The sequence below is a fragment of the Erythrolamprus reginae genome, chromosome 10 (assembly GCF_031021105.1).
Source record: "Erythrolamprus reginae isolate rEryReg1 chromosome 10, rEryReg1.hap1, whole genome shotgun sequence".
NCBI classification, from domain to species: domain Eukaryota; kingdom Metazoa; phylum Chordata; class Lepidosauria; order Squamata; family Dipsadidae; genus Erythrolamprus; species Erythrolamprus reginae.
The window spans coordinates 37,203,974-37,215,485 of record NC_091959.1 but is presented as its reverse complement, the minus strand read 5'-3'; the positions used below and the strand labels follow the sequence as shown (position 1 = coordinate 37,215,485).

Below are 11,512 nucleotides of genomic sequence, written 5' to 3'. Positions count from 1 at the left end.
AAGTTCAAGGAGATAAGGCCTTTAAAAGGGAAGTGAAAAGCCGATTCAGACTTCGCATTTTCAATGAGAATCTTAGATATTTTTTTCCCATTTGAGTGCTATAATGTCAGTTCAGATGATAATCAGCTTGGGAAAAAAATGTTCCTTTGTTTTAAAAGGGGAGATTTCCATCAGGAACTACTGTTTGAGAAATGCAACTTTTGGGGTTTTGAAGTGGAGAGTTAAGGAGGATCAAAACAGTGGGTTGTTTTAAAATTCTTTCCTTTCTTCCTCTCCTCCTCTTTCGCTTTCCCTTCCCTTCTTTCACCATTTCCTTCCCCTCCTTTTCTCCCTTTCTCTCTCTCTCCTCTTGTCCCCTTCTCTTCTTTCTCCCTTTCCTTCCTTCCCTCCCTCCCTCCCTCTCCTCCACTTTCCCTTCCCTTCTTTCATCCTTTCTTTCCTTTCCTCCCTTCCTTTGTCCCTTCCTCTCCTCCCCTCCCCTTCCCCCTTCTTTTCTTCCTTCTCTTCTTCCTTCCCCCTTTCCTTTCCCTCCTCCTCTCCCTCCCTTCCTCTACTTTCCCTTCCCTTCTTTCATCCTTTCTTTCCTTTCCTCCCTCCCTCCCTTTGTCCCTTCCTCTCGTCGCCTTCCCTCCCCTTCCCCCATCTTTTCTTCCTTCTCTTCTTCCTTCCCCCTTTCCTTTCCCTCCTCTTCTCCCTCCCTTCCTCCACTTTCCCTTCCCTTCTTTCATCCTTTCTTTCCTTTCCTCCCTCCCTTTGTCCCTTCCTCTCCTCTCCATCCCCCCCTTCCCCCTTCTTTTCTTCCTTCTCTTCTTCCTTCCCCCTTTCCTTTCCCTCCTCCTCTCCCTCCCTTCCTCTACTTTCCCTTCCCTTCTTTCACCCTTCCTTTCCTTTCCTCCCTCCCTCCTTCCCTCCCTTCCTTTGTCCCTTCCTCTCCTCTCCTTCCCTCCCCTTTCCCCTTCCCTTCTTCCTTCTCTTCTTCCATCCCCCTTTCCGTTCCCTCCTTCCCCCCTCCCTTCCTCCACTTTCCCTTCCCTTCTTTCATCCTTTCTTTCCTTTCCTCCCTCCCTCCTTCCCTCCCTCCCTTTGTCCCTTCCTCTCCTCTCCTTCCCTCCCCTTTCCCCTTCCCTTCTTCCTTCTCTTCTTCCATCCCCCTTTCCGTTCCCTCCTTCCCCCCTCCCTTCCTCCACTTTCCCTTCCCTTCTTTCATCCTTTCTTTCCTTTCCTCCCTCCCTCCTTCCCTCCCTCCCTTTGTCCCTTCCTCTCCTCTCCTTCCCTCCCCTTCCCCCTTCCCTTCTTCCTTCTCTTCTTCCCTCCCCCTTTCCTTTCCCTCCTTCCCTCCCTCCCTTCCTCCATCTGTCCATCTGGCAGGGAATTCTAGGAGTTTCATACATCTTAAAATTGTCGAAGCACTATGTGAATCCAAGCAAGCCCATCCAGTCTCATATTCAGAAATAACCCCAAACATGTTGTGCTTTTAAAGAAACTTACTTGGTGTCCAACGGTTTGATGCTGTGGAAATACTGGTGCATGGAATGGTAGAAGAGACCCACAATCGTAATCCATGCTGTAAAGAAGGCATAATTTGTCGACATCAGGATTGCAGTGATGCAGAAGACAAAATCCACTATTTAAACCCCCTTTGGATGCCAATAGCTTCATCCTTGTTCATCCTTGATCACTTCTGCACTATGTTTGTAAGCCACCCAGACTCTCTTGAACGACTCAGATTATATATGAATTTAATGAGATAATAAATAAAGAAATAATACCAAGGTTTGACTCTGAGAAGACCCTCTTTTGTGGAAAAGAGGTTGAAAACATGGGAAGGATTGGTGTGAATTTGTCACCAGTGGGAACAATCAAAAAGGAGTTAAAATGCTCAATAATCCGTTCCGCTGTTGGAAAATCTAGATTGGAGCTGCAAAAATCAGGATGGCCATTAGGTGGCAAAGCAGTACATATGGGGGGGGAAGCCTAACTCTCTGCTGCCTCCCAGTGGCCATATCGATTTTTGCAATGCAAGGAACAACTCAGTTTCCCAAGCCCGTTAACAGATTTCTCAGCAGTCCAAATGGGGAAACATGCATTTGACCCAACAATCAGAAGGACAATTCAGGGGGAAAAAGAGGCCAATTTCTCCTGGCCTCTTCTTCGGCCTACCAGATGGTCTGGATATTAATTCCCAAAATCCCCAGCCATATGGTAGAAAACCTTGGCTGGCAGGAGAAAGCCAAAGGCAGCATATTTGACCTTTCTTTTCTTCCAGTAAATTATTCCCTTACCTGAATATTGGAGAGCTTCTCCGGGTATAGAAATATAACTTTGTCCTTGTAATGGGAAGCGATACTGAGGCACATCCGGGAGCTGGGGAGGCATCTTAACCAGGGAATAATCTGTATAACAACGCAAACATTGATCAAAACCCAAAGGAAAGGAAGAGCAAAGGCCTTTTTCCTGCTTAAACGGAGGGGCTGTTCCATTGGTGCTTATTTTTGACCCTCCCCAGGTCTGATCTTTTAACGTTTTGAGCAATCCGAGTCTTTTGAAGCAAACCAGCAGGGAGGAAAATATGCTAGAGCTTTAAGGAGCAAAGAAGAGGGAACTTCACCAGGTTGCAACATTTATTTTTATTTATTTTTATTTATTCATTTGTCCAAAACACAAATACATAGGAAGGAAAATAGACATGTAGTAATATATATAAGGGTAAAGTGAACTTAGAGGAGAGGATATATGAAAGAAAGAAAATATATATGATAAGTGAGAGAAAGGAAAGACAATTGGACAGGGGACGAAAGGCACACCAGTGCACTTATATACGCCCCTTACTGGCCTCTTAGGAACCTGGAGAGGTCAATCGTGGAGAGTCTAAGGGAGAAATGTTGGGGGTTAGGGGTTGACACAATTGAGTCCGGTAATGAGTTCCATGCTTCGATAACTCGATTGTTGAAATCATATTTTTTACAGTCAAGTTTGGAGCGGTTCATATTAAGTTTGAATCTGTTGCGTGCTCTTGTGTTGTTGCGGTTGAAGCTGAAGTAGTCATTGACCGGTAGGACGTTGCAGCATATGATCTTGTGGGCAATACTCAAATCGTGTTTTAGGCGACGTAGTTCTAGGCTTTCTAGGCCCAGGATTGTTAGTCTATTTTCGTAGGATATTCTGTTTCGAGTGGAGGAGTGAAACAATTTTAAAAAGAGAGCCAAAGAGAGAGAAAAATGTGGCTTTTTTTTGTTGTTGTTGTTGTTCTTTAAGGTTTTGTGAAAACCAGCAAAGGTACTCAGACTAGCAGCGATAGCTCAGAGGTTTACATTTTGATCAGCACTGCTGAGTGCCAAGTTTTAATCTGCTTTTGTTGTGGTCCACCAGCGGCCAGCATAGCTGGCAGCAGATTCAGACAGTGAGGAGGTTGGGGTCCAACATGGGCCAATCTTGGAATCTGGGGAAGGCTCAAACAGCCCCCACCCTCCTCGCCTTCCGTAAAACGTTGAAGACTCACCTCTGTCGCCAGGTATGGGGATGATTACCCCCCCTTGTTGTTTTTCTGACCCCTGTACTACGATAAATTGGGTTGAGTGTGTATGATTGCGTAATTGATGATTTTATGATATTGATTATATTATACTAATGTTTTTTAATTAATTTTTTAAATTTTAATATTAGATTTGTACTGTATTGTACTATTGCTGTGTTGTGAGCCAGCCTGAGTCTTCTGAGAGGGGCGGCATACAAATCTAATAAATAATAATAATAATAATAATAATAATAATTATTATTATTATTATTATTATTATTATTATTATTATTATTATTATTATTATTATATTTGTATGCCGCCCATCTCCAAGGACTCAGAGCGGCTCACTATCTATCTATTTATCTATCTATCTATCTATCTATCTATCTCTCTCTCTATCTATCTATCTATCTATCTATCTTTGTAAAATAATAAAAAACAATGTAAAATAATGCACTTGGGGAAAAGGAATCCTCAATCTGAGTATTGCATTGGCAGTTCTGTGTTAGCAAAAACCTCAGAAGAGAAGGATTTAGGGGTAGTGATTTCTGACAGTCCCAAAATGGGTGGGCAATGTGGTCGGGCAGGAGGAAAAGCAAGTAGGATGCTTGGCTGCATAGCTAGAGGTGTAACAAGCAGGAAGAGGGAGATTGTGATCCCTTTATATAGAGCGCTGGTGAGACCACATTTGGAATACTGTGTTCAGTTCTGGAGACCTCACCTACAAAAAGATATTGACAAAATTGAACGGGTCCAAAGACGGGCTACAAGAATGGTGGAAGGTCTTAAGCATAAAACGTATCAGGAAAGACTTAATGAACTCAATCTGTTTAGTCTGGAGGACAGAAGGAAAAGGGGGGACATGATCGAAACATTTAAATATGTCAAAGGGTTAAATAAGGTTCAGGAGAGAAGTGTTTTTAAAAGGAAAGTGAACACAAGAACAAGGGGATGCAATCTGAAGTCAGTTGGGGGAAAGATCAAAAGCAACATGCAAAAATATTATTTTACTGAAAGAGTAGTAGATCCTTGGAACAAACTTCCAGCAGACGTGGTTGGTAAATCCACAGTAACTGAATTTAAACATGCCTGGGATAAACATATATCCATCCTAAGATAAAAATACAGGAAATAGTATAAAGGCAGACTAGATGGACCATGAGGTCTTTTTCTGCCGTCAGTCTTCTATGTGTCTATCATCTACCCATCTGCCCGCCTATCTGTCTGCCACATTTTCCTGAAAATAAGACCCTGTCTTATTTTATTTTTTTGAATCCTTATTGCCATGCACTTAAGCCCGATTGGGCTTACTATTAGGAAATGCCTTATTTTGGGGAGGAACAAGGTAGATGTTCCTCAATGAGGGATGAACTTTCCCTCCCAGCAAAAACAGGAAAGAAAAATTTCATGTCAGCCAGCAAAAAGCCACAGAAGTGGCTTTGCTCAGTTATTCATCACCTGTGTCGGACAGAGAACAAAACGGGACCAATAAATCTCACCTGCCACAGCTGAAGTGCCTTGGACTGCGATGGTTGAAGGGCTGCCTCCTAGTTTGTGTGCAATGTGCAAGGTCACACTGTCAATGGTGGAGACAAGCCCTCCGGCTAAGGACGCTGTCTGAAAGCAGAAATGACAAAGCTGGAGTGATAAGCAAGTGATGGAGGTCTTGGCGTCAAGGGAACCCAGATAAGGTCTCAGGAAAACATTATCCTTACCTGGTTTGTGCTGATCCAAACAGGTATGCTAAGAATTCCTTCCACCACTTTAAAGAAAACCTAGAGATAAAGAGGGACACGTTCGTTCCTGTTCTGTCGGGCTCTCTGGTAGACTCCTCCCGAAAATTCACAGGTACAAATTTCAGACACACACACGTTTGAAAATACAAAACAATGTTCTTTATAATGAAAATTCAAATAAACTAAGCCCTCTTTTTGTATAGCAAAGAGCACTCGTCTCCAAACAAACTGGTAATTGGTACAAGTCCCTTATCAGTTCTGAGATACTTAGCTTGCAGCTGCGAGGCAATTCACAGTCCTTCTTCTTTCACAAAGTGAAACACACTTTGCTGTGGTTTAGTTTCAAAGCGGGGAAAAATCAGCACACAAAGGTCGAAGTCAGCAAGGCAGGCACGAAACACAACGATCAGATAATCCTCCACAATGGCCAAACCCACAGGCTGCTATTTATAGCAGCCTCACTAATTACCACAGCCCCACCCAACCACAGGTGGCCTCATTTTCTTTGATAATAATCTCTCAGTTGTTGCTGCCTATGCATCGCTCTCCGCATGCGTGGCTGTATCATTAACTCTTGTTCCGAATCCAAGGAGGAGCTAGATCATTGATCTCCTTTTGAGCTGTCTGCCACACTCTCCTCCTCCCTGTCACTCATGTCTTCTTGATCAGAGGAGCCTTCATCAGCAGATTCCACCGGGAGCAAAACAGGCCTGCCTCCCCCACATCCACAGTCCTTGGGGCAGGAGTTGGGCCAAAGCTAACCACAACAGTTCCTGTGATGTCATCACCAGTATCACCATCCTCCCTTACCTAGGGTGACCCTCCTGAATATTAGGCATTCCCCCCAGAAAGCAGGGAAAAGGCAACTCTTTTCTCCATATTGTCAAGAGAGATTTGACTGGGAGTCATCCAGTTTATTTTAATATAGCTGGCTATATAAACTTTTAAACAAGTAAATAAACTGCTAAATGATCGATGGACCGTGAGAGGTAGACAGAAAAAGAGAGAGATAATGATAGAGGATGTTCATTTTGGGTGAGTGGGTGGGAGTATATGAGAGAGAGAATGAGACATGAGAAAGAATGTGAGAGACAGAGAGAGAAGTAGAGAGATATGAGATATGGGAGAGAATGAGAGAGAAAGAGATCTGAGAAAGAGAATTATGGATGGATGGATAGACAGACAGACAGACAGACAGACAGACAGACAGACAGACAGACGATAGATGGAAAGAGATACAAGAGAAAGAACTATGAATGGATGATAGGTGGGTGGGTGGGTGGATGGATGGATGGACGGACGGACAGATAGAAAGAGATCTGAGAGAGAAAGAATTATTGATGGATAATAGATAGACTGATAGGTAGGTAGATAGAAAGTGAGAGATTGAGATATGGGAGAGAATGAGAGAGAGAAAGAGATATGAAAGAGAGAATTATGGATGGATAATAGATAGATGAGAGAGAGAGAGAGAGAGAGAAAGAGATGATAGATGGAAAGAGATATGAGGGAAAGAACAATGGATGGATAGATAAATAGATAGATAGATAGATAGATAGATGGATGGATGGATGGATGGATGGATGGATGGATGGATGGATGGATGGATGGAGAAAGATAGATGGATAGATAGATAGATAGATAGATAGATAGATAGATAGATAGATAGATGATAGATAGATAGATAGATAGATAGATAGATAGATAGATGAGATAGGTAGGTAGGTAGATAGGTAGATAGGTAGATAGGTAGATAGGTAGATAGGCAGATAAAGAATAATTCCAATGCCTGCTTTCCCATGCTCCACTTCTGAGACTTCCATATAAGCTGCAGCCAAATGAGTTTCCATAAAGACTTCAGGGCTACTTATACCAAAGTCTTTTTTGAAAATTCAGCAGCATGGCAAGGGGGGAATTGAGTTTCACTTTTTCTTCATTAATGCTAAAACGTTTCATACTTTCTCTTTCTGCATGGCTGTGCCCACAAGACATGACTGCTGCATTTCCATAAAGTTAGTTTGTATTCGTCCCCCAGAAATGCTGAAACTCTTTTAAAAGCTTTGAAGCATTAAGAATAGAATTATGCTTTATATTTCTCACATCAAAATATTTTTAAAGCCCAAAATCCGTTGACGCTGCTTGCTGATACATATTCATATATCTGTTTCCCATTTTGCAATCTTCAGAAACTGTTTTAGATCTGTGGAGTTGCTACCACACTAAATTAAATGAGAGAAGCAAGCTAGAACTAAGGAGAAATTTCCTAACTGTGAGAACAATTAATCAGTGGAACTAATTAATCAACTTCCTTCAAAGGTTGTTGGTGAGCCATCACTGGAGTTCTTCAAAAAGAAATTTGACAACTTTTGGTCTGAAGTTGAAGAGTGTCCATAGCGTTGGACTAGAAGACCTCCCAAATAACAATTCTGGGGCCTGGATGGGTGTCAACAAACTCAAACTCAATCCAGACAAGACGGAGTGGCTGTGGGTCTTGCCTCCCAAGGACAATTCTATCTGTCCATCTATTACCCTGGGGGGGGGGGAATTATTGACCCCATCAGAGAGGGTCTGCAACTTGGGCATCCTCCTCGATCCACAGCTCACATTAGAGAAACATCTTTCAGCTGTGGCGAGGGGGGCGTTTGCCCAGGTTCGCCTGGTGCGCCAGTTGCGGCCCTATTTGGACCGGGAGTCATTGCTCACAGTCACTCATGCCCTCATCACCTCGAGGTTCGACTACTGTAACGCTCTCTACATGGGGCTACCTTTGAAAAGTGTTCAGAAACTTCAGATCGTGCAGAATGCAGCTGCGAGAGCTATTATGGGCTTCTCTAAGTATGCCCATGTTACTCCAACACTCCGCAGTCTGCATTGGTTGCCGATCAGTTTCCGGTCACAATTCAAAGTGTTGGTTATGACCTATGAAGCCCTTCATGGCACCGGACCAGAATATCTCCGGGACCGCCTTCTGCCGCACGAATCCCAGCGACCGGTTCGGTCCCACAGAGTTGGCCTTCTCCGGGTCCCGTCGACTAAACAATGTCGTCTGGCAGGACCCAGGGGAAGAGCCTTCTCTGTGGCAGCTCCGACCCTCTGGAACCAGCTCCCCCCTGAGATTAGGATTGCCCCCACCCTCCTTGCCTTTCGCAAACTCCTTAAAACCCACCTCTGCCGTCAGGCATGGGGGAACTGAAACATCTCCCCCTTGCCCATGTTGTTTTGGTGTTAGATTGATTGTGTGCTTGTTTTTTAATATTCTGGGGTTGTTTTTTATGAATTTTTTAGCTTAACATTGTCATTGGATTGGTGGGTATTGGATTTGTTATTATGTATTGTTTTTACTTTGTTGTGAGCCGCCCCGAGTTTGCGGAGAGGGGCAGCATATAAATCCAATAAACTAAATCTAAATCTAAATCTGTTAAAACTGGTTCTTAAGACAGTATCTTCAAGTTGTGATATAAAAGCCATGCATTAAATACACCAGTACATTTCATTTTGAATCCATTTGGTACTGAAAGTACCTCCCACAGTCCTCATATATGCCTATGTCCAGAACACCATAATGTGTGAAAGAGATTCACTTCAGTTCTAAGTTGAAAAGAATTCACTCGCTGGAATTCTAGTATAACATACTGCTTCCCTTTTCATAAATCTCAATAAAGAAGAATCTGTGGAATTCAGACTTAGAAACAATCGCGTTCAATCCAGACAGCTATCAAAGATTACAGCATGAACGTATATCACTCTCTTCTTGATTTGCATAGCTATACTATGTATTTCTTCTATTAGGCGAGGGATGTATGGATAGATGGATGGGTGGGTGGGTGGAGGGAGGGAGGGAGAGATGGATGGATGGATGGATGGATGGATGGATGGACAGACAGAATGTAGATGTGATAGGTAGATATCTTTCTAGGCATCTTTGGAAGCTATGTTGTTCTTGAGCACATTTTTTAATTTATTTTATTTATTTATTTATTCATCTGTCCAATACACAATACATATAGAAGAGAATAGACATGAAGTAATATATATATAAAGATAATATGTAAAAATAGAGGAGAAGATATATGAAAGGAAGAAAATATATATGATATATGAGATAAAGACATCTATGATATCTGTTGTGGTTGGCTCTGGTCCAGCTCCTGCCCCAAGGACTGTGGATGTGGGGGAGACATCCACATGCTGCAGGCCTGTTTTGCCCCCGGTGGAGTCTGATGATGAAGGCTCCTCTGACCAAGAAGACATGAGTGAAGGGGAGGAGGAGAGTGTGGCAGACAGCTCAGAAGGAGATCAATTATCTAGCTCCTCCTTGCATTCAGAACAATAGTTAATGATACAGCTACGCATGTGGAGAGCGATGCATAGGCAACAACAACTGAGAGATTATTATCAAAGAAAATGAGGCCACCTGTGGTTGGATGGGGCTGTGGTAATTAATGAGGCTGCTATAAATAGCAGCCTGTGGGTTTGGCCATTGTGGAGGATTATCTGATCCTTGTGTTTCATGCCTGCTTTGCTGACTTTGATCCTTTGTGTGCTGATTTTTCCCCGCTTTGAAACTAAACCAGAGCAAAGTGTGTTTCACTTTGTGAAAGAATAAGGACTGTGAATTGCCTCACAGCTGCAAGCTAAGTATCTCAGAACTGATAAGAGACTTGTACAAATTACCAATTTGTTTGGAGACAAGTGCTCTTTTGCTATACAAAAAGAGTGCTTTGTTTATTTGCATTTTTCGGTATAAAGAACATTGTTTTGAATTTTCAAACGTGTATATGTCTGAAATTGTATCTGGGCATTTTTGGGAGGATTCTACCAGAGAGCTCGACAGAAGAGATATCATAGCACAAATGACATGTATTTCACTAATCAGTGACCTCATAACACCAGTGATATCAATTGTCCCCTAGCAGATGCTCAAATTTTCTTGAATTCCTTTTGGAATCGAATGGAATGGAAAGGAAGGGAACAGAACCGAAGACAAAAAAGAGAAGAGAATTTTTTTATTGACCAAGTGTAATTGACACATGAGGAAAATGTCACTACGAGTGCCATTTTCTAAAAGGTTGAAATCAAAACAGTTTTATTTGACGAAAACAAGATGATGGACGGCTTAATAACTAAAGGATGTTTCCCTCTATAAATGGATCAATTACCTTAGTAAGCTGATTAACAGATGAAAGATACTTACCTTAGTAAGGTTGATTTTTTTAAAAAAATGGAGGGAAATGGTCTCAATAAGCAGTTTAAGGGACAAAGAAAAATTACCTCAGTAAGATTGTAGGCAGTATTTGCTGAGAGAGATTCATTAGGCATGGCATTTGAAATGTTTTTCAGGTAGTCCAACATGACATATGGGTCCTGGACTCTACGTTTTCCCTCTGTGAGATTAATTATGATGGATTGGTAGGCATTTATGGAAAGCTGTAAGCATAAAATAGCAAGGCGTTGAAAGGCACATCTTCATGAGTGATCGCCATTAAAATAAAATATCCTTTCCTTCAACAATGGCACTGACTCAACATTGACCAAGGGAATTAGCCTCTGCTTTGACCTAAGGATACATTTACTAGTAATTATTTTTGTTTTGTACATCTTTATTCTTAGGATCTGGGCTGACAAGGAAATCTATTCTGCCTAGAGACAATCCTTCCAAAATTCAGCTTCCTGGATAATTCATTGTATTCAGTTTATTTTACAAATAGTCTATCTGGCCTTCCAAGCCATCAATAAAACCTGACACGTCGTTTTCACTTTAAATGGAATAAAAATGCAATTCAGAGGCTGGTGGAACCCAATTTCTTAACTCAAATTTCTATTATCTCCTTTGAGAAAATTCCACTGTTAAGTTAGCTAATTCCTCTGACTGACCCAACTTGGAAGGAGGTTTTAATCAAGGGAGGGCTGCTGGGGGTTTGGGTAAGGTGACCAGACATCCTGCTTTTTAATCATTTGTCCCGCATCCTGCAGGGTTTTTAAGAAGTCCCAATTTTCCTTTCTCTAGGCCAGTGGTCCCCAACGTTTTTTCCACCAGGGACCAGTTTCAGCAAGACAATTTTTCTATGGCCCGGTGGGGGCAGAAAGGGGTGTGGTTGGGGGCGGGATTAAGCATGGGGGTGCTGGTCCTCCCCACCCCTCTTTCCCGCCATTGCCCTGTGGCCGGCAGAACCTGCCTCCCAAGCCCTCTTGCCCAGTGGGAGGCTAAGCGCTGGAGAGAGGGGGTCAGGCTGGCCCTCCTGCCTCCCCCCAGCCAAAA

At 42.7% G+C, this 11,512-nt stretch overlaps 1 protein-coding gene across 1 annotated transcript in view; it reads right to left on the bottom strand.

Moving 5' to 3' along the window:
* The window catches only part of ADGRD1 (adhesion G protein-coupled receptor D1), a 191,885-nt gene that overhangs the window by 151,613 nt on the left and 28,760 nt on the right, over nt 1–11,512 (bottom strand). The window contains exons 8-12 of the mRNA XM_070761993.1: nt 10,525–10,680; nt 5,233–5,292; nt 5,017–5,134; nt 2,283–2,393; nt 1,489–1,564 (exon numbers count right to left, since the gene is read on the bottom strand). Coding sequence (XP_070618094.1) covers nt 1,489–1,564; nt 2,283–2,393; nt 5,017–5,134; nt 5,233–5,292; nt 10,525–10,680 — 521 coding nt within the window. The remainder of the gene's footprint in view (nt 1–1,488; nt 1,565–2,282; nt 2,394–5,016; nt 5,135–5,232; nt 5,293–10,524; nt 10,681–11,512) is intronic.